This window comes from Protopterus annectens, chromosome 14.part0, assembly GCF_019279795.1.
Source record: "Protopterus annectens isolate FY-2018-M chromosome 14.part0, PAN1.0, whole genome shotgun sequence".
Lineage (NCBI taxonomy): Eukaryota > Metazoa > Chordata > Ceratodontiformes > Protopteridae > Protopterus > Protopterus annectens.
In genome coordinates this window covers 995,417,402-995,441,500 of record NC_056748.1, presented here as the reverse complement: position 1 = coordinate 995,441,500, position 24,099 = coordinate 995,417,402, and the positions used below count along the sequence as shown (strand labels likewise).

The 24,099-nt window shown below is 42.4% G+C and overlaps 1 protein-coding gene across 1 annotated transcript in view; it reads left to right on the top strand.

Moving 5' to 3' along the window:
• ECHS1 (enoyl-CoA hydratase, short chain 1) overlaps positions 1-24,099 on the top strand; it is a 300,922-nt gene that overhangs the window by 70,847 nt on the left and 205,976 nt on the right. The window contains exon 4 of the mRNA XM_044056792.1: positions 4,643-4,742. Coding sequence (XP_043912727.1) covers positions 4,643-4,742 — 100 coding nt within the window. The remainder of the gene's footprint in view (positions 1-4,642; positions 4,743-24,099) is intronic.

Here is a 24,099-nt window from a genome sequence, read left to right as displayed (position 1 = left end):
TTAAGAATATGGTATGCTGGTATTATATCTCCATCGGGTATCATTATACAGGACCAATACTACTTAACTGACCGAGTTTTAAGGGTCTGTATTTAAGACTAAATGATTAACAGTAATGGAATGAAAAGGCAGAAGGCATTTGGGTTGCTGGGCTGTATATCCATACATTGATGACCACATCTCTGACTTTCAGTGTGAAGTTGCAGAGAACCAAAATAACTCCCATTTCACAGACATCTGAATTCACTGAAAATAACACTATAATTACCCAAAGGCTTTGTTTAGTTTGCTTTCACAAAAGAGCTGCAGCTTGAATATTTCAAAACAAGGCAGTAATTAACAGGCACTCTGACACAGCTGTGTTATTTATTAATTTGACTATAAGTTTATACTGCATGTTAGTGTAGGTTTTTTTATATCAAGAAAATAGAGAGGGTGGGAAATTTGGCTCATTTTATTTTCCACTTAATAGGCTTCAGTAAAGTTCACCTTTAATTCATTCCTCTTTTTACACTTGATTGGATCCACTTGCGTTTTGTAACGTGGTGATTTCTGTTGAAGCTCTGGACTCAGTAGGTAAGACTGAGGGGAGGGATACTTTATTAGTTAATAAATGGAAGTCAGCTGAGAAAGCAAGCAGGTGGAGTTTCTTTTTCTGGATGAATAGTCCTGTGTAAATGTTTGAACCACCTACTTGAGTGTTCTTATCTATTTGGAAGGCAACAAGCAGTCAAATGGCAACAGGACCTCTCTTCAGTTACTGTAAATGTCCCTCATTGCTTATACTAGGATCCGAGCTTCACACTGCCATAGACCAAGCAAATGTAGTACAATATGCACATAATGTGATTTTAATATGTTCAGCCCCACAATATATAGACTAAAAAAAAAAACTCCAAATTATTTCTCTTCAGTTGAAACTTGGGTGAAAAAGTCAGACCTAGTCCTTAGTCCTAATAAAACAAAATTGATGCTCTTCAAGCCAAAACATTATCTGGATTAAAAACCATCTTTCTTGGTTACATCTGCAAATCATAACAAAATTGAGGTAGTACTACATTCTAAGTTACTGGGCATTGTAATAGATATTCCAGCAATTAAAAAGACCCATGAGAAACCTGTCTCCCTTTACAGAGCAAAACTGTACTTTACAGAGTAAGCAAGAAAAAACCTTAGCCGCCTCATATTTACTTCCAGCTCCCTTATATGTCTTGTATATTCTTACAAGCTTAAGCTCAACACTAAAATCCAAACTAGCCTCCTGTTGCAGCAGAGTTGCTAAATTCGCTACCAACACTGCACACCAAACACGCCACTGCCAAGCCTTGTAACATACTTTCGGGTAGTTATGGCATGTAAACTGATTAAAATATCCTGAAAAATACCTGCATTAGAAAACATATTGCCATATGCCCCCCCACAAGGCATCTCCATTCTGGTGATACATTTCTGTTAAGCACTACTAAAGCAAATAATGCATCAAGGAACTCACTGTACTCTTGTTAACATCTCCAAGCTCTGGGACACCATCCCTACACAAGTAAAAATTATTAACTTCCAAGCTGTAAAATCCAGCTCAAACAGTACCTTGCCCAGCTCTGGTCATGCTTGTATTCATCGCCAGGTTGAGACCTCTAGTGAAAGCACAAACATTTTATTACTTATTGCTAATGTTTTGCCCCCCCCCCGTACTTAATTACATACCTAACAACTTTCCCTCCTGAACTTGAATCAGTACATCCCTCTTAAACAACATTTCTCACCTTTCTCTGTATCTAACTGCCCCCATCCACTTCTCTTCCCCTCTCATGCACCCCCTATATACCTGAGTTATAAACCTCCCACATACAGTAGTTTAAAACTAAAAGAAAAAGTCTAGCAAGTCTAGACTTTCCACTGTGTGATTCCTTAAACCTGTTGTATTAGAAGCAACATGGGATATATGCAAATGTCCCTTTAATGACATCAAGTGTTTCAGCTGTATGGCAATTCTGAATGTCCATGAATTTTTTCTTTTTGTCTATTTATGGACAAATTCAGGCCAAGAAAGCCAAACCCTACAAGCTGTGGATGTGTCATGTTTCAGCCTTCTTATGGCATCATCAGCACAGCATAATGCATAAGTGGACTGTTTGGCTAACGTTTAGAAACACAAGGTTGTCACACCCTTCAGTTTCATGGAGCACTTTCACGTTCCCCTTCACCATTCTCTTGTTCACAACTAACTGTATCACCACCCCTTGCTCAGAGCAGTTTATTATAAATAGTGACCTAAACCCTGTGGTTCCATAAATTAAACAGGATTAGTCAGTGAGAGGGATGGCAGCTTGTTAGACTAGTAAGTTTCCCATGATGGTCAGTTTGCCATTGGATCTTTGCTGTTGATCAGTGTGAAGGATTAAGTACTCCCATTTCATAATGTTTATCATAATGCCATGAACCTCCGTCTCTGTTGCAGAAGGTTTGTGTGACAAAGTTTTTAATTGCCAGAAAGAAAATCAAAGCAGCTGTACATTTTGCGATTTTGGCATATCAATCACCCCCCAACAAAAACAGCTTCAGAGTAGCTTTTTAGGTTTTAACTATTGCATGCCAAGTCTTGAGTCCTACTTTTACTGGCATTATCTGTGTCGTTTTCTTTCCACTTCCTGCTAAAAGCCCCGTCATACCCACAGTACTGATTAATGTTTTTCTGTATCCATATCTTATCTTTTATCTTTCTTTCACATTCCATGTGTTCCCATTTCCCTGTCATCAGAAAGGACTTCCACCACTCAGCATTTCAGGCTTCTGTTTAATTTACCCCTTCTGCTTTATTTCCAGTTATTCATCAGTCATCATATTTTCCCCTACGTAGTACTGGAATTGTTCAACCAACCTTTATATTCTTTCCCAAACCATGATTCAGTTTATTCTTCAGTTTTTCTCAGAACCACCCCATTGCTTTCTACCATATACCCATTTTGGTTCTTTCTACCATATACTCCCTTCATGAATACCCCAACTCTAGCCTTTCATTAAATGCTTGCAGTTCCCTAATGCATTTATTTCTGGGTTGAGGAGAATTTGGAATCAGTCTTGTCACTTAATGAGTTCAAGGCAGGAAACTAGTTGCAGATAGCATGCAACTGTATTGTAAGACATGCACTCGCTCACACATGGCATTCGCACCTGTGGGCAGTTTGGTATATCACCCGTTTATATACAGCATCTCTGGCTAAAACTGAAGAGCCAGTGTGAAACTACCTGGTTGGAAGGAAGATGTGCAGATACTGCACAGGAGATACCATAGATGAGAAATGAACTGAGAAACAATTTAAGAACTGAGGTACTGTTAACTGGCAAGTACATACAAAAGCTCAGTACCTGTAAATTTACATCCTCCTTTTGTTCTTGCATGGAAACAGTTGCTCGTCCTGATCTTAGCATATCAGAAAATATGTCTGGCTTGTCAATGTACTGTAAAACTTCACCGCTCACTCGGACATTACTTTATTAAAGGCAACCCAGGGCCTTTAATTCTGAAAAAAGTTGAAATGTAATTTCTCCAAATGCCTTGTCCCTTACTGTGGATGGTGTGCCACCCATCTTAAAATTTCTGGCACTCTTGATAAAATAGTTTTTAGCTTGGCTAGTTCAGCTTAAGACTTTTTTTTTTAATTAAACTTTCTGTTGAAGGCCCTGATTACCCATACAGTGTTTTAGAACTGCATATTAAAACCACCGGCCTAGACCACAAGCACCTAAAAATTAATGGGGCAAATAAAAGTGAAAAGTAATCACACAAGTATCATCATGTCTTTGCACAGAATTGTGCATCAGTTATGAAGCTGATTGCCATTATGACTCTGTGTGTCTGAATGTCAGTGCTAAAGGGGCAAGCTCCTAAGCAATTTTAATAAAAAACTGTTTACAACAGTATGGGAAAGCAGGGGAGTGGTAGAACAGGACTTGCTAAGTATGTTTTAAATAAAGTAGTCTTTCCTTTTTTGCGTCCACAATACTGCTTTAAAGGGACATTGTGCTTGGGTTACAGGTGTACAGTTGCTTACTATGTTTTAATATTTCAGTCTAAAATAGATTTTAAGAACTTACCTGTACAAGTTCACCATTCTCTTGACTAGCACTTATAAATGCTTGTTCACATATGATGTGTTTTAGGTTTGATTTTGGAGGGACCCATTTTCACTTTGTTATATGTTCTGTTATATGGTAAGAATGATTTATGTTAAGTGTAATAAAAGAGGTGAGATTGCGTTGGTTTGTACATGCTGAGGAGGGATGCTGGGTATATTGGGAAAAGGATGCTAAGGATGGAGCTGCCAGGTAAAAGGAAAAGAGGAAGGCCTAAGATAAGGTTTATGGATGTGGTGAGAGAGGACATGCAGGTGGCTGGTGTGACAGAGCAAGATGCAAAGGACAGGAAGAAATGGAAACAGATGATCCACTGTGGCGACCCCTAATGGGAACAGCCGAAAGAGAAGATAATAATATTGGTCTTGCTGCAGATTCAGTAATATTTATTTATTTTATTCTTTGCACGTTCCGTTTTACAGCAATTACATTTCTTACATTCTCAATACAGTGATTGATTTAAACTTTTTTTAGAATGCATCTTAAAATCTGCTATTTTTTCCTAAAGCTTGGTGGAGGCTGTGAGCTGGCTATGATGTGTGACATTATCTATGCAAGTGACAAAGCTCAGTTTGGTCAGCCAGAAATTCTTCTTGGAACTATTCCAGGTAACCATCTTGAGTTCTTAATGTGTTTCCAAAGGTTGTATTAAATATTAATGTTCGCACTTTCATGCTTGTGAGCTCTGTGTGTGTGTGTGTGTGTGTGTGTGTGTGTGTGTGTGTGTGTGTGTGTGTGTGTGTGTGTGTGTTTGTGTGTGTGTGTGTGTTTCCAAAGGTTGTACTAAATATAATGTTTCATGCTTGTAAGCTGTGTCTGTCTGTTTCCAAAGGTTGTATTAAATATAATGTTCACGCTTTCATGCTTGTAAGTTGTGTGCGTGCGTGTGTCTCTGTGTGCGCGCGTGTGTGTCTGTGTCTGTCTCTGTGTGTCTCTGTGTGTCTGTACACTGCATTGCTATCTGTTGATTAGCAAATATTCTTCTGCAAACTTTCTCTCATAACACACTTCATGGTTTTATTCCGTAATTTTACAGAGGGTGTGTACATTAAATGCACTGGATTGGTCATTAGACGGTAGCATCACTGAGGTTAGAATAACTTTCGAAAAATATATTTAATGAGCTGTTGTATATTTATATTATTTTGATTGCAGGCTAAGTCACCCCTGTGATGTCCCCTACCGTCCTGGGTCACTAACTAAGGAACTTCAATCCTCACTACTGACTCCAGTGTGAGAGTGTCAAACAGGAGGAATATTTCACAATTTCCTCTAAGAGCACAGCAAGAACATATTCTATAACCTGGGACTGGACTGTGTGCTTCTGTCCACACCTGGGAAAGCCTGACACAGATTTCCAGCTGTGTGCCTTCCCCAAAATAAGGTGGTAACAGGTTACCACCAATCAGAGCGTCTACATGCCCATTTAAAAGGGGTGTCCATTTATTAAAATTAGATATCAAAACAAGTGGTAACATATAACCTAAAGCAGCCAGGCTCTTAGAGTGACCGGGAATTCTCAAAGCACTCTCAAATCACTAAAGAATGCACTAATTGACCAGCTACAATGTAAGATAATAAAAATGTTTAATAATGAGCAAAAGTGTTTAAAACAATCAATAAGACAGTTTTTTACATTACTGTAATTCAAAGAATCTACATTAGACAATTTTATGGCCTAAACAGGTTTGCAGTGGAGTAAATAAGTGAGGAGCCGAACCCAGAGCTCACAGTCAACATTATACTGTCTACATACCCTCTCAAATGTACGAATAAAACTATCAGTCATTACTATCCTTGCATTGAGGAAAAAGTTTACTGACTTAAGTTCCTGGGGTCCGGTTATTCCCTTCCCCATTACTTCCATGACCCTCTGGAAGTGTAAGAAGGTGGACTTCATGCTGGCACGCGCTGCTGTCATTTTCCTCTGCTTCTAAATATCTCAGTCTCCAGTCTACAGACTGTTGACTTCCAGTTCATGTTGACGCTGTTTCTCCTCCGCCTCCAGACGTCTCATTCTCTCTTCTGCCTCCAGTCGTTGGGCTTCCAGGCGCAGTCTCTCTGCTGATTCCAGTTCAAGATGTTTGGCCTCCAAGCTCAGTCTCTCTGATTCCAGTTCAGTGTTTGGCCTTCAGGTGCAGTCTCTCTAATTCCCGACAGATTTTTAGGTCCTCCAAGGAAAAGGTAGACTGTCTTGTCTTGGCAGGCTGCACATACCCAATATCAAACTGGATATCCTCTGAATGGCTGGTCTGAGCTGAAGCTGCAACTAAGGCTGAAATCTTTAATTCCTTAGGTTGGCATGCACCAGTCCTCTGGCTTCACACTCCTTGGCCAATTGGTTCTTTGTCGGCTTACTATAGTCTTCTGCTGAAATTTTTGCCTGCTGTCCCCGAGTAACTAAAAATAAATTAAACTGTGGTGGACTGAGATTCTGTACATTTACCTTATGGCTGTTGAGAGTGCACACTGTAATGACAAGTACTCACATGCTACTGAAGTCCAATTAAAAATCCCACTGCCGGCATCAATATGTAACTTCCCCTACTATCTTGGGTCATTTAACTAAGGAACTTCAGTCCTCACTACTGACTCCAGTGAGAGACTGTCACTTAAACAGGAGTAATATTCACAATATCCCCTAACAGCACAACACGCACATGCTCTATAACCTGGGATTGGACTGTATACTTATGTTCACCCCCTAAAGTAACACTCTATTATACACATCCAAACACTTCTGGAAAAATCTGACAGATTTTTAGCTGTGTTCCTTTCAAAAAAAGTAGTACAGTAAAAGGCTGCCACAAATCAGAGTGTCTACATGCCCTTTTAAAAGTGGTGTTCAGATATTAAAATTAGATAATCAAAACAAATGGTAACATATGACCTAAAGCAGCCAGGCTCTTGGAGTGGCCTGGGAATGATCAAAGCAGGTATAATCACTCTCAATCACTAAATGATACACTAATTGACTAGCCACAATGTAAGATAATATTTAATAATGAGCAGAAGTTATTAAAAATGTAAAATGGTAATTTCATTAAGCAAACAGAATTCAGTCACCAGGAAAATGTAAATTAATACTGAAGGATAAAAGTCCAGTATTTAGGAAAAAGTCTGTCTAATTAGCTATACATTCCTATCTAACTGAAGAACACTGTCCCTGATCTAAACTAAATATTACAACAGAGCAAAGGCAGGCTTACAGTTCTTGGTGAGTCCTTTGGGTATCCACTGCTCAGTACAACTGTGAACTCTACTCAACTGTTCAAACTGTCTTTAGTAGGCTCTTCTATAAACTAGGTTAACTGTCTCAACTGTTCCAGTTCTTATTTTCATTTCTCTCTTTGAAAATCTGTAAATGGCTGTAAGTTCCTTCCTGTCTCAGTCTGACAGTAAATACAGAGCATCTGAGCACATTCCAGTGACGTCTTCTGTAGATAGCTGACTGAGGTGGTCTGCAGTTAGAATCTCCTGCATAAAGGTGCAGTTGGAAATGTAAAAGAACACTGTACAGAGTATTAATCAACATGTAAGAACTTATTTATAATATCATAGCTAGTCATGCTGGCATATAATACACAGGTTAATCTGAAATTATGTACAAAACTTTAGGCAGAAATGCTAGCACAGATGACAGTGTTTTTTTTTTTTTTTTATCACCCTTGCAAAAAGTATGGCAGCTGTATGTAGATTAAATCACTGCCACACAGTGAAGAAAAGGAAATTACAGAAATCTTTTTTTTTTCCGGTGCACCATTTTCCAGCAAGTTTATATGCAAACAGATCTATCGTATGTGATCGACATTTAAAACTTGTAGTACCTCCTCCCTCCATCAACCAAGAGCATCAAAATAGCAATTACTTATAAAAATGTAAGAAATTAGACATCTTTTATAAATGGAAAAAATGCATAATGAATTAGACTGTTACATGGTCTTTATTCAAGAACATCCCTACCACATGTTTTGTGCTGTCTGGTCATTCAGAAGGATTACAGTAAGTGTATTTGTAGTCTACACTTTGTGGTAGCCTTAACAAATTCCCCCTCGACATTTAAGGCTGCAAGAAAATGAGTAGCAACACTAAAATTAGGAGGAAAAAGGTGGTGTACAGTTGGTGTATTAATTAATCCCAGGGTATATTAACCCTTTCAGTGCATAGCATTTTAAAATCAGTACCAAAAATTAGTGTTTGTGTTTTACCAAGCTGTTGTGAAAAACACAACTGTAAACTTCACGAAGCTTGCCTGTTGATTATACAGTGCAGTCATGCATAGTCTGCACATCTAGGTATATTTTTGGCTGATTCTGTCTTACGAAGAAATGACATGCCAGCACAGTACTAGATATTGCAGACTTTTTGTGCTGTATGGTAAGACACCAGTGAGGGAAACGAGACCACAGGGGAAATTAAAAAGTAATACAGCATCAAAATACTTGAAAGGGCCAAGTATTAATTGAAGTTTACTTTGCATTAATGGCTAACTCACTGTAACATGCATATAAATTAGGGTGTGAACAGTAACCAAAACCTAAAGCAGAGAAGTTACTGTCTGCAACACAGGGACACTTACCTTACTAGATCCTCTTTGGTTAAGTAGACGATTTTGGATTTTTTTGGTTTTTGGACTTTTGAGAAGTTTGTTTGTTTGCCTTTTTTCTTTAAGTAGACGATTTGTGTCAATGAATACACAACAATTGTTATAAAGCAATGAAGCATGGAACTGTTTTTATTTTAAAATTTTTGTGTGATTTCTTTGTGGTCCCCTTGATGTCTGCCTTTTTGCAAGAGCAATTCTTTCCTGTGTCCTCCCCGACTATTCCCTTACGTGGGGGGACCAGGTAGACCCAGCCTCATCATGCTGTAACCTGCAGATAGGCTCTCTCCTTGTCTCTATGGAGCGAATGTCCTTGTGGTCTGTGGCCTGTTAGAATGCCATTTCCCCTTTAGGGGAAGTAAAATCCCAGGGTTGGGCATAATTTACCCTGCCCCAGGGGTGGGGATTTAGGCTATGAGGAAATGGAGAAGACTCCCTAACTAGCAGAGCAAGCTTGATATCAGAGGCAGTGCCATCAGTAATGTTTACTCGCTTAAGTTCCCCCGCTACCCCAGTGATAGCAGTCCTAAAACTCTGGAGACATTGCCCTCAAAATCAAGTGCCGCTAGGCTTTTTCCTGATTTTACTAGGCTACGCTTTAGTTGCTGCCTAGACTGCATTTGTCTTGTTCTTGCTCAGACTAGCATATGAAATTTCCTGTGGCTTGCACTCTGTTTTTACTACTGACATCTTTCCGTAAGATAGCTAATTTTTCTTGTTTCATAATTGTCTAAAAAAATATAGCTGTTTTTGTATATTTTTGAATACTTTCTTTGGGCTGCAAGGGTACATTTGCCTGTTAAAATCTACACAGCTACCACCAGTATATGTTAGAGATGGCCTTAAAAGTGTACACTTCTGTCTTGGGGAATGACCACACACCAGCCTCATCTAGATTAGCTTCACATTATATGCTTGGAGAACACCGTTATGGCCACTTGCTTCTCCGGCATCCCATCTTGTGCACTAATCTCAGTACTGTGTAATGTAGGTGTATCAACAGTAACTGAATCTTGGCTTACACTGCTTTCACGTTCATAAACAGCATGATTTCTAGGATAAGCAAATATCTGTTAAGTGCCACAACCCCCTCTACTTCTCTGATACAGTGCTGCCACCAGCCAGACTGTCCTGACACTTCAAGACCACAGCTACTGAATGCTGTTAAAAATAAGCTAACTGTATCATATCATATTATGGTAGTTGGAGTATGAATAGCTACACTTAAAAGGGATGTAAGCTGATGGTTGAACTTTATCTGTGCAGTTACATTTGTATGCATCAGTAATAAGCCAGGCACAAGTTCTTAAGGTTGACTAATAAAAATACTTCAATTATACAAAGCATATTGATTAAAAATGATGTGCAGAAAAATGCACAGTTGTACAGGGAAATTCCAATACTAGCTACCAACTAGACGTAACTGTTGGTAACTCATTCATTTTGGCAGTTATGGAAGAAATGTAGCAAAAGCTGTGCAAACATTAAATGACTGTCGTAGGTTCATAAGTTCATACTTGACTGTCTGCCCTAGGGCATTTATAAGCCTAGCCAGAGTGCGTTTGGCTTTCGCCACCCATTTTAAATGAATTTTGCTATGCCCTTTTTCGAGGTTATATACTGTGCATCTGTCTAACAGTGACACAGAAGTGATACCAGGGGTAAACCTACTATCTCCCATCCAGTCATCAAGATTCCTCTTGAAGAGAGTCAATGAGGGACTCTGCCTAACCTGGACTGGGATTTTATTCCAGAGTGAAGGGAGCCTCTGGGTTATGAATCTGTCCCTCCAGCATGTTCTATTTATTTCAGTGCTGAGGTTCAAGTCTCTCGAGTGCGTAGCTCGATGGGATTTGGATTTTCTGAGGTGCAGCATGTCCATTAATTCCGGGTTGGACATGGCTTTATACGTCAGGCACAGATCGCCTCTGAGCAGGCGGTATGCCACTGAGTAGAGCTGGAGTTTCTTTAACCGGGCAGCATATGTCATCTGTTTGAGCCCTTTGATCCTCTTGGTGAGGTACTTTTGGGGTCTTTCCAGTTGCTGCAGGTGTCTGGTAAGGTACATCCCAAAAGGGGCATTGTACTCAATTATGGGCCTGATGAGGGATGAGTAAAGAGGCACGATGACCTCCCCTGATCTAGATGTGAATCCCTTCATGATTAGGTGGGCTATATAAAATATTTTTCTAACCACTTTGGCCACGTGGTTGTCAGATGAGAGATTGCTATCAACTTGGGTCCCCAGGTCCCTAATTACTTCTTCCGTACTTAATGGATTACCACCTATGTGGTAATTTGTGGGCACTTTGTTTTTGCCAAAGGGGATGACTATACACTTTTTGGCGTTTAGCTTGAGGCCATGGCTCTGGCACCAGTTGTCTGTTTCTATGAGGCCCTTTTGTAGGATGCTTGTGTCAGCTGGAGAGTCGATTATGGCTCCCAGTTTGCAGTCATCTGTGAACTTGGTCAGCCAAAGTCCTTCCATGTCAGCCTGTACCTCCGAGAAATATATACCGAACAAGAGAGGTCTCAGGACTGAGCCTTGTGGGACGCCACTTGTAACTGGTTTGGAGTCTGACATGGCTCCAGCAATTCTAACCATGTGGGTTCTGTCCTTGAGCCAGTTTGCAACCCATCTAGTGACATAGGGGTTTATATTTAAGCTGGTGAGCTTACCTATAATGCCCGAGTGGGGTATTGTATCGAAGGCTTTTGCAAGGTCCAGGTAGGGTGTGTGGACCACCTTCCCCTCGTCAATGGCCTTGGTGGCTGTTTCAAAGAAATCGACCAGGTTTAAGAGGCAGGATCTGCCCTTAACAAAGCCGAACTGGGTAGGATCCAGTGCCTGTAGGTCCCCAATATCTTTATTTATGAGGTCCATGATGATCCTTTCCATAGCTTTGCAGACCAAGCTAGTCAAGCTTATGGGGCGATAGTTTCCAGGATCCGTTGAGGCACCACCTTTGTGGAGAGGGACCACTGTTGCTGTACGCCACTCTTTGGGTACATATCCTGTAGTAAGGCTGAGATTGAATAGTAGTTTTATGTTTGGGTTTAGTTCTTCTTGGAGTTCATGTAGGACGCCTGGGAACACTGTCTGGTCCCATTGATGCTGTGTTTTTTGCTTTAGAGAGGGCGGCTCTTACATGAGCATCTGAGATGTCAGGGGGGCAGCATTCTGCTGGGATAGATAGTTGCCCTTTTGGTGGGGAAGGGGGGGATGAAGTTTGCACTGAACCTGTCAGCTAGGATGTTGGCAATGTCTGTGGGTTCGGTGTATTTTTTGTCATTTTGGACTAATTCTGAGCATATCTGTGAATTCCCACCCAGGTTCCTAACATAACTAAAGAAAGCCTTGTGATTATCCTTAGTATCCTGTGCAATTTTTCTCTCGAAGCTGGCCTTAGACGATTTTATAAGTGCCCGTAGTTTTTTGCTAATACTGATCAGAGATGCCTTCCCTTTTTGGGATTTTGCTCTATCATGTAGTAGCTTCCTCCTTCTATTGTATAGTTTGTTTATGGCTGGGGTCCACCAGACAGGACGCCTAACTTTGGAGGATTGGGTCTTGGTTTTATTTGGGATTGCATGATCCATGCATTCCTGAAGGTGTTCATAGAATGCGTTTATAAAGGATTCTACGGTCTGGACCGTATTTTCCACAGGCCCGGGGGCTTTGAAGGATTCCACCTCGGTTTTGAGGAGTGTGAAATTTGCTTTAGAGAAGTTTTTCACTGTGGTTTTCTGGGCAGGGGCTGGGGTCGGGATGCGAGCATCTAGTGAGATTAGTTTATGGTCTGATCTTACCAGTGAGGGATACACTTCTGGTCTGGAGCATAGAGTCCCCATGTTGGTGATGATCAGGTCCAGTATGTTTTCCCCTCTTGTGGGAATGGCAACAAGTTGTTCCATAGCATTTGAGTTTATAAATTCTAGGAACCTTTGGGCTAGGGTGTTGGAGCTAGAGTAATGCTCCCAGTCTATGTTAGGGTAGTTGAAGTCGCCCAATGTAATGGTGTTTGGAGAGACCTTCATATTTTCCAGTGTTCTCAGGAAGGCCGAGTGGGGTTCCTGGGTTTGGGAGGGTGGTCTGTAGCAGGCTATAAACTGGAAGGCAGTTTTACCCACTGTTAGTTGCACATGGATAGTCTCTGATGCTTCGTGCTGTGCCACCAACCTGGAGGTGTGGGTATCTTTGACGAATATTGATACTCCCCCTCCTTTTGTGGTTCAGTCCATGTTTTGGGGCCGAAAAACATGGTATGAGGTGTAACCTGGTAGTGCTGGGGTGCTCTCGGGAGCCTTGAACCAGGTTTCTGTTACTGCACAGATATCGATGTTCTCCATGCTAAGGAGAGTTTTGAGTGCGTGCATCTTGAGGTTTAGACTTCTGGCGTTGAGTAGCATTACTCTTAGTTTCTTATCCCTTGTGATACCTATGGAGGTGGGTTTGTCTTTTGAGCCTTGCCTAAAAAAGGCACTATGGGGGTGGCAAGAGCCTTTGCCAATATCCGAAAGCCCAGGGGTGACAGGTGCAAGCCGTCCCATCGTGGCTTGACTAGCATGTCATCCCAGGCAGACAGGCATTGGATCCCCTTTGAATGACACCAATACTTAAGCCAATTGTTGAAATTGATCATCTTGTCTTCATATTGTGGCATCATTCTTGGTGAGGGTAAGATGCTACTCAAGGTCAGGGTCATACCGGCCTGGGCTACATGCTCAGAGAGCTCCTCTGTCTCTTTTCATGTAGTCCAGGGAGGTATGTCTTGGGTCATTCACACCAGCATGGACAATGACTGAGTCATATTTGTACTTGCCTTGGAGTGACCTGAGTGCTTGTGTTATGTGGCGGATCCTAGTGCCTGACAGGCAGCTCACCGTGACCTTCTCCTTGTTCAGCCTGGTGAGAGGGACGTCAGTGTGCCTGATGATAGTCACGTATTACAAGTGTATCAGGTGTGTTGTTTAGCCTTAAGGGCTGTGACTGTTCGGCACACTGGCTTTGTGAGCTATGTGTTGCACGTGTTTTGTTTTGTGGTAGCGGTTGCTTGGATGTCTGCTTTGGAGGTCTCTGCTGCTTAGGCAGATTTTTATTTAGAGCCTCCGAGTATGTTTTTCTGTGTTTATGTGTTTGGTTTGCTGTCGTGGTAGGTCTATGTGAGACTGGAATTGTAGTGAGTGTGGTTTCCTTCTCCTCCTGACTGGTTACGCCAGTACTGAGCTGAGAGAACTTAGCCTCCAGTTTGGCTATATGGTTGCATCTCTCACATGTGTTGGAATTTGTTGGGAGGAGGAGAGGGTTGTCTGTGTACATGAGGCAGTTGTAAAATTGCCTCAAGATTCCCAGATTCACCAGCTGGACCGGAGAGGAGATTGACAACTGACCATTGGACATGCTAGTATAGTATTGGGAATTCCTTTATAATTGAAAAAAAAGGGCCAATGGGGAACAAAGTACTCAAGGGGAGTTTGTGAGGGTGTAGTGCTTTTAATTTTTTAGTGCTGACTTATGTAATTGCTTTAGTGAGCAAGTGCCAGGCTTTAGAGCGGGAATAGGGTGTTTATTATGAGAACTAGGTCAGTTCTAAGGAAAAAAGTGAAGAGCAGACTTTGTGGAGTCGAGAATGGTTTAAACCCAATTAAACTGTGCTGCCCGATGCTGCGCTATACACAAAATCGTGCAAAGCCACGCTAAAGCAGGTTTTATACAGGGGGACTTGAAAGAGCTAGAAATTGGCCCAAAACAGCCAATAGACTACTAGATTCTTGTGCTGGGAGCACTCCTCCAGGGATAGATAGGCTGCTCCAAACTCCCCACTGCCACTGGTGAACAAAGAAGCCTCCCTTTATCCAAGAAAGGAAATGGCAACACAGGAACTTTCCAAAAGTCCAGAATACAGCAAAGCCTGTATGTGGAATACTCTAGGTCAGGAAAGATGGGAAACAAGGATAAATTTTTTTTTTCTTTTTTGCAACAAACAGACTACCAGATTCTTGTGCTGGGAACACTCCTCCAGGGATAGATAGGCTGCTCCAAGCTCCCCACTGCCATTGGTGAACAAATAAGCCTCCCTTTATCCAAGAAATGAAATGGGCAACACAGGAACTACCAGATTCTTGTGCTGGGAACACTCCTCCCGGGATAGATAGGCTGCTCCAAGCTCCCCACTGCCACTGGTGAACAAAGAATCCTCCCTTTATCCAAGAAAGGAAATGGGCAACACAGGAACTTTCCAAAAGTCCAGAATACAGCAAAGCCTGTATACTCTAGGTCAGGAAAGATGGGAAACAAGGATATTTTTTTTGTTTATTTATTTTTTTCTTTTTTGCAGCAAACAGTAGGAAAGTGCAATAAATATGTAACACAGGCTAGCACACTTGAGTGTGTAACCTCAACAGGTAAATGCAACAAACAGGGCAAACTTTAAAAGTGCATGTGCAAAAACAACTTTAAACAGTTTTAAACAGTTCAAGAAGCAGAAATACTTGCAGTTTATTTAGATCGGACAGTCACCCAGGTAGTAGCAGGAAAAAAACACTTATCAGGTTAGCAGTCGCTCTTTTAGCCTCTCTGCTGCTGGCACCACTCTGCAGGACCACGAGGAGCTTGGCTGAGTAGTAACAAGCGCACAAACCACGCCAAAGCGGGTTTTATACAGGGGGACTTGAAAGAGCTAGAAATTGGCCCAAAACGGCCAATAGTCTACCAGATTCTTGTGCTGGGAAAACTCCTCCAGGGATAGATAGGCTGCCCTAAGCTCTCCCCACTGCCGCTGGTGAATAAAGAAGCCTCCCTTTATCCAAGAAAAGAAATGGGCAACACAGGAACTTTCCAAAAGTCCAGAACACAGCAAAGCCTGTATTTGGACTACTCTAGGTCAGGAAAGATAGGAAACAAGGATAATTTTTTTTTCTTTTTTGCAACAAACAGCAGAAAAATGCAATAAATATGTAACACAGGCTAGCGCACTTGAGTGTGTAGCCTCAACAGGTAAATGCAACAAACAGGACAAACTTTAAATTACAAGCGCAAAAGCGCGCTAAAGCTGGATTTAAAGCAAGGGGTTAGAAGGAGATAGGAAATGGCCCAAAACGGCCAATAAGCTACTGGTCACTGGGCTGGAACCACTCCTCAAGGAACAGATAGGCTGCTCAGAGCTCCCCATTCTCACTGGTGAACAAAGAAGCTTCCTCCTATCCAAATAAGGATAAGGGCAACACAGGAACTATGACACAGCCCAGAGATCAGCAATACCTGAAGACTGGACTATTCTAGTTCAGTAAAGGCGGGAAACAAGGATTTTTTGTTTGTCCCTGAGTAGCAGGCTATTACTGTTTTTTTTTTTTTTTTTTTTTTTTCCCTCTTTCACAGTCCATACAGGAGTTTCTTCAGGTTTTGTCAACATGTTCATTCTTATTGAGAATTTGAACAGCATGCACAAAATAGTGACGTTAACAGAAGCACAGTTCTTAGTAGAAAGCACCATGTTACTTTTTGATAATTCAGCAGGATGTTCTTGTATGAATAGTGGAAAACACTGGAAGCAACACAGCAGAGAATCCAAAGACAGTATTCAATTTAATGAAAATAGTAAGCGCTTTCGAGGGTCCATCTCTTCATCAGACTAAAAACAATTAAATGATAAAACAATTAAATACCCCTCCCTTCCATCATTAAATACATCAATTAATGCATTAATCAGGGAAGACACTTGGCTTTGGAACTGGTTGCAGATAGGAAAAGAGGAGGTGATATGAAAAATATCACTGAAGCCGCAGAACAGAGATGGATAATGTTATTGCGTGCAGATAAATCACCAGGTTTAAATAGTATGGTTTCCATCAAACCTTTCCTAAAAGCTAGACAGCTTAAGTATTAGCATATGTATTAAGGTAAATCGTGCTATCTTTTTAAATGGTTTAATTGATGCATTAATTGATGTATTTAATGATGGAAGGAAGGGGTATTTAAAGAGCTTGTTTATCATTTAATTGTTTTTAGTCTGATGAAGAGGTGAACCCTCGAAAGCGCTTACTATTTTCATTAAATTGAATACTGTCTTTGGATTGTCTGCTGTGTTGCTTCCAGTGTTTTCCACCATTTGTTCTTCTTTTGTTTCACTGGTCGTTTTATCATCTTGGGATTGTATTTTTTACTTGCTTGTTCTTGTATGAATCCTAATACATCTAGTACTGAATACTTGGACATGCTTCCCTGTTATACATTTTCTAGTTCTCCTGTCAGTTGTACTACTTGCTAGGTCAGCACTTCAAATATATGCTTCAAATATATCTTTAACAAGAATATTGTAGCCCTTTTATGGTAATATTGATGTTCTTTGTGTTTCACTGTTGCAGTCATCACCTGTGGGATGTTCATCGTGCATACAACTGCAGTCATAACAGATGGGTTCTCCTGCCGTCAGGCAGGTCCTCGGTCGGCCGAATTCCAAAGTCTAGGTCCGGCATCGGTTGTCGTCGCTTCTTCCCTGACGTCAGTGCGACAGGGGTATAAAGGAACCAGCCAACACCATTTTCTTCAGTCTTTCTTGCTGCGCGGTGCCCGAAGCAGAAGCAGTTCGCAAGTGCTGGTCGGCCAGCTCCTGAAATTACGAAATTTGGAAACCGAAGTCTTCTTAAAAGCTAAGTACCCGTTGAAACTTTTCTTGCCTCAGACCGATGTCAGACAAAGTTAATAATTGTATTTCTTGTGGGAAGCAAATACCACATAAGGATTTCCATTCCCTCTGTATACCTTGTTTAGGCCCAGACCACGACGTCTCGGTCTGTCGCTTTTGTGCTACATTCAACAAACGCACTATTAAGCATCGGGCGGAGTTCGCCCAGCATTATTTTGGAAAAGCATTTAACTATACTATGTCGTCGGATACTCCGACTCCGGTTTTGTCTAAAAAACGCAAAGACAAGGACCGACACACGAGGTCCGCGGCCTCTACTGACACCACGCCAAAGCCGACTACACGTGGTCTGGTTCTCAGTGAGGCGCCTACGCAGCCCCTGATTACCGACGACCCTTCTTTGACGGTGTCTCCTGTGCCCGAGGTCGCAGGCTTCTCGGCCCACACCCCGACTACAGATACCGAAGCCACTCTTGGCGTTGAAACTCAGAATGTGGACAGGTCCACCTCCACTCAAGGTGTCTTCAGACCTTCCTCTTCTTTCTCCATCAAGGCTTTCACAAAGTCTAAAGCAACCATGTACCCTAAGAGACAAGCTACACAGGGCCCATCTCCAGACCCCATGCCTAAGAAACAGATGCTTAAAATGGCTGAGGATTTAATTACTCTAATCAGAGGCTCTCAGCCCCCACTGGACAAAAGGTCCAGAGTGGAGGAAGATTCCCCCTCCTCTGATCAGGGCTGCATTATTTCAGAGCACTCTGATGATGAGGAACATTCTTACTCCCCTTTTGAAGACTCTGATGCGGAGGAGTCCATCCCTTCTGTATCCCCCCCCCTGAGGATTACTCATTTGGGGAAACTTTGCATACCTTAAGGGAACACTTCCACTGGGAAGGCCAGGATTATTCAGATTCCAAGAAAAGGCTCAGGGAATTTATCTTGTTACCTCAGCATAGGCCTCTGGCTATACCTCCTGTCTTGGACATCCTAGATGATGTTTACTTGGAGGCCTGCCTTAACCCGGACTCTCTACCTCCAGCTCCAGTTAAGCCTGACAGGTACTACAGGGTTCCTGACTCACACCAATTTCTTTACAAAAGCCATGCTGCTGACCCAGAAACCATCTCACAGGGCCCCAAGGGAGTTAAGGCCTCCATTGCCAAAAATCCATTGCCTTCCGAGAGAGATTCCAGATTCTTAGAAAGGTGGGGAAAAAAGGTATATATCTCGGCTACCTTATCCATGAGGGCCTTAAACTGTCAGTTTCATATGCTAAAATACCAACAATTTTTGTTATCACAATTGAAGAGTAAAATGTCACAACCTGAACAACCAGACTTGAAGGAGTTGCAGGATTTGATGCATAGTGCAGAACAAGTGGGTAAGCATACCTTACAATGTGGTTTTGATGCTCTAGAGGCCTCATGTAGAGCTGCTGTTACAGGATCAGTCATACGTAGGCATGCCTGGCTCAAGGAACAAGCCTTGCCTGATCATGTCAAAGCTAAATTACTAGACGCCTCTCTTCAAAAGGATGTACTATTTGGTGCTAATGCTGAGGAGGTATTAAGGAAAATGGAGGAAAAGGCTAAATCAATGCAAACTGTGAAAGAATTTCTACAGGTTCAACCCCCACGTTTTAGTAGAAATTGGCCTTCCAAAACTGGTCCTTTCCTGCCACAGACAGACCCCAAAGAGGCAGATACAGGCCGCAGAGGGGCAGAGGACAATCCCAAGGCTCGTATAGAGGCAGACAATGGCAAGCTCCTACACAAAGAGGTGGTGAGGACAACTCGCAATCTTTCAGAAAGCAAACCCAGTGACTTTCCCCTTTGCATACCAACCAGGTTTCAAATGGCAGCCCCCTTAGGAGGAAAGCTGGCATTATTTTCAAAAAATTGGCATGTTGTCACAAAGGACAAATGGATCCTGGACATTATAAACAGAGGCTACAAATTCCATTTTCACACCCTTCCAAAAATGAGAGGCATGCCAAACCTGCCACGCAATCAAAGGGCAGAGGCTCAAAAGCAAATTACAGATCTCATAAACAAGAAAGCTATTCAAGAGGTACCTACGCACGAACAAGGTCAAGGTTTTTATTCCAGGCTATTTCTGGTGCCAAGGAAGGGAAAAGATTGGAGACCTATTTTGGATCTATCCATCCTAAACACATTTCTACTCGTACCAAAATTCAAGATGCTCACTCTACAGCAACTTCTTCCCATGCTGGGCAAGGAGTCTTGGCTGGTAACATTGGATCTCAAGGAGGCATACCTGCATGTCCCAATCAGACAAAATTGCAGAAGGTACCTCAGATTTCTTGCAGGTTCAACCCATTATCAATTCTGTGCATTGCCCTTTGGCTTATCTACTGTGCCCAGAGTATTCACGAAATGCCTGGCATCAGTAATTGCCTACTGCAGACTTCAAGGGATACAAATATATCCCTATTTGGATGACTGCCTGATCCAAGTGGACAGCAAGCACATTCTTCTGAAACATCTGGCTTATGTAATAATGTTATTGAAATCTCTGGGATACACAGTCAACAAAAAGAAATCATGGCTAATGCCCTCTCTGAAGATAATTTTCCTGGGTGCCTATTTGGACACAAACACCCAGATGGCCTACCTCACGCCAGAGAAGCAGGGGCAACTAATACAATACTTCAGAACACTAGCAAATTGCACCAGGCTAACTGCAAAGAAAATCCTGCAGACTCTGGGATTCATGGCATCTTGCATCTTACTAATCCCATGTGCAAAGCTGCATATGAGGAAACTACAATGGTACCTAAAAAACATATGGTCTCAACACAGCCACAGTTTGGAAACAATAATACCACTAATTCCATGTCTGCAAAAGGAATTTCTGTGGTGGGCTCAAGCATGTCAAACAAACACAGGTCTTCCATTCAGCAAGCCTCAAGCAAATCAAGTCATCACAACAGATGCCTCGGACTACGTCTGGGGGGCGCACATGACAGATCGGTGCATTCAGGGCAAGTGGTCCCAAAAAGAAAAGCACCTTCACATCAATCAAAAAGAAATGCTAGCAGTAATAAATGCTATGAAAGCTTTCAAGGACCTTCTATAACCAGGTCAATTATTGATAAGAACGGACAACACCACAGTCATGTGGTACATAAACAAACAGGGAGGAACACATTCTTACCCCCTATGCAGACTGGCCATGTCACTTTGGAACATGGCCATGGACTTACAAATGGAACTACAAGCACAGTACTTGCCAGGCAAGGAAAACTCGCTGGCAGGCAACCTAAGCAGGAATATGACAGATCCAAACGAATGGAAATTGCATCCAAAAGTTTTTACAGAAATAATCCAAGAATGGGGAAGGCCAGACATAGATCTCTTTGCCTCCCACAAGAATCATCAATTGACAAAATTCTGCTCAAGGATCTTCCATCCAAAGGCCTGGAGAGTGGACGCTCTTTCTTTCAGTTGGACATCAATGACAGTTTATGCCTTCCCTCCTCTTCCTCTGCTGCCCAAAGTTCTATTAAAGACCAAAGCAGACAGACCAAAGATGATTCTCATTGCTCCGGACTGGCCAAGGCAACACTGGTACCCACTCCTGAGGAGCCTGACGCATTCCCCACAATGGACCCTGCCTCTAATGCCTCTTCTTCTGACTCAGCACAGTTTCAAAACTCTTCAGAGCCAGCTAAAAACACTCAATCTAGCCGCATGGAAGATTCCTTAGCATCTCAACAGGCCGTACTCTCCAAGGAGGTGCAGGATGTCATTTTGGAGGCCAGAAGGCCATCAACTAGAAAAGCTTACTACGCAAAATGGAAACGTTTTTCTGTCTGGAATGAGAAAAAGGGCCAGGATCCTGGAAAACTGAATTTACCTCAAATACTACAATATTTGGCTGAACTGCTAAGCAGTGGACTTTCTTTCTCCTCCATCAAAATACATGCCTCAGCCATTTCTGCAGAATACAACACTGATCTACCTTTATTCTCTCACCCTCTCTTAAGACAGTTCCTCAGAGGGGCTAAGAATTTAATGCCTCCAAGGAAACAACCAATACCTGCTTGGGATCTTAATTTCATTCTGGAAAAATTGACCTTGCCTCCTTTTGAGACAGCTGCCTCATCAGATTTGCAATATTTGTCCTGGAAAACAGCTTTCCTTCTGGCTATCACCTCAGCTCGTAGAGTTTCAGAACTATAGGCTCTCATGGCTGTCCAGCCTTTTATCATCTTCCATCAGGACAGAGTTTCCTTACGAACCAACCTGTCCTTTATGCCTAAAGTGGTATCCAGGGTAGCTTTAAATCAGGCCATACATTTACCTACTTTTTATCCTAATCCTCAAAACAAAGGGGAGAGATTACTACATTCCTTGGACATCCACAGACAGCTACGTTATTATTTGGACAGAACAAAGCCTTTCAGAAAATCAGAACAGCTCTTTGTGGCCTATGCGGTAGGAGCTCAAGGGAAACCAATTTCCAAACAGACAATCTCAAAATGGATAGCCCACTGCATACGCTTTTTGCTATTCCTTTCATGGCAAAACTGTTCCTACAGGCATTAGAACTCATTCCACCAGGGCCACAGCCACCTCTGCAGCCTTCCTCAGAGGAGTTCCTACCAAGGATATTTTGGAAGCAGCCACTTGGAGTTCTGTGCATACCTTCTCCAAGCACTACAACCTACCATTATACTCCAAATCTAGAGCAGGCTTTGCCACTGCAGTCTTGCAGGGCATTTTGGCTCCTCCTAGTTCCAACTAGTGCCTACCACCCCTTTCTTAGCTTTGGGATTCTACCCATCTGTTATGACTGCAGCTGTATGCATGATGAACATAGTACAGTTTTGTACCTACCATAAATGTAGATGTTAGAGTGCTAATACAGCTGCAGTCCAGGTTTCCCTCCCTCCTTCCCCTCTTGGGACAGGCATATAGGCTAACACATCCTCATACAACCTGATTGGGGTTTTCATTTATGATGTATTTGCTTGCAACTACTGTATTTTGATTATATAGCACTGCATTATCACACAATTTTATTATTGCCTTCCTTCTGGGGGCACCTGACATCTGGGGCAAGAAAATGGCGTCGGCTGGTTCCTTTATACCCCTGTCGCACTGACGTCAGGGAAGAAGCGACGACAACTGACGCCGGACCTAGACTTTGGAATTCGGCCGACCGAGGACCCGCCTGACGGCAGGAGAGCCCATCTGTTATGACTGCAGCTGTATTAGCACGCGAACATCTACATTTATGGTAGGTACAAAACTGTACTTTATTCCTGCTGTGGTAGCCCTCAGCCGGCCTGAATACCAGAGTCAGTATTTTCCTGCGTCGGCTGCTGTCACTTGCTGTCTGACGTCAGGTCATCAGTGCTATAAAGGAAGGCAGCCGACGCCATTACATTACCGTGGAGCCTGTAGCAGAAGCAGTTCACAAGAGTTTGAATAACAGCTGAAAACATCTAAAACTAAGTACCCCATTGGGGATCCTTTTTCTTGCACTAACTGATGTCCGAAAAAGTTAACAATTGTCTCGCCTGTGGAATGCAAATACCACACCGAGACTTCCACTCTGACTGCGTCACTTGTTTAGACCTAGACCGCGACATCCCCCCATTGCCAGTTCTGTGCCCTCTTTAACGCTAGGACCATTCGTCGTAGAGCTCTTATTGTAGGCAGGTATTTTTGTCTTCCGTCTCTGCATTCCGAAATGGCGTCTTATCTGCCAACAATCTGTAGACCTTTAGAAAAAAATAAGGATAACGATAGAGACGGACCACACAAGGCTAAGCCTTCTGACTCTACCGCTAAGCAGGTTGTCAGTTCTCTGGAATTTAGTGAGGCTTCTTTGCAGCCCCTGATGCCCAATTCGATACCTTTGCAGGCCTGTACTGAGGCCCTTTCAAAGTCCGGTATGCCGCACAAGTCGTCTTCATCTTCCAAGCCTTTGGTTATCTCTACCTTGGTTGGGGTCAGAGCCGCAAAGCTTCCTAGGAGGTTTTTTGCACTACCGAATCTAGACAAAAAAATGATCTGTTCTCTGACTACAGTTTGTCTCAGATCGATGGATACTCTTAGGCCTAGAGGCAAGGACACTCCTAGGAAAACTACCTCTAGCCACCATTTTACTCCTGCTCCACCACCCCAAGTTCAAATGCATAAAATGACAGAGGATCTCATCTCCCTTATCAGGGGTAGTCAGGCCACAACTTCTTAAAGGGAAAGATACCCTTCTCCTGAAATAATGACAGAGCAGGATTCTGAGAAATCTGATTATTCAGATTTTGAAGAGTAACAACAACCTCTGACTGCTTATGAGAATTCAGATGCAGAGGAATCCATTCCTTCTGTCTCCCCACCAGAAGATCTTTCCTTTGGGGAAACCCGTCACACACTCAGGGAACATTTCCACTGGGAATCCCAGGACTTCCCTCAGTCTAAGAAAAGACTGAGAGTTTCTAAACCTGCCCCAGCACAGACTTTTGGGCCATCCCTCCTACCTTAGAGGTGGTTGATGATGTCTTCTATGAATCCAGTTCAATTCCTGATGCCCACCCACCTGCTCCCAAAAAACCTGACTGGTATTAGAGTACCAGAGTCTCACAAATACCTGTACAGAAATCCTGCTGCAGACCTGGAGGTCATTACACAGGGACCAAAAAGAACTAAGGTTAGTTCTGCAAAGAATGCTATTCCTTCTGAC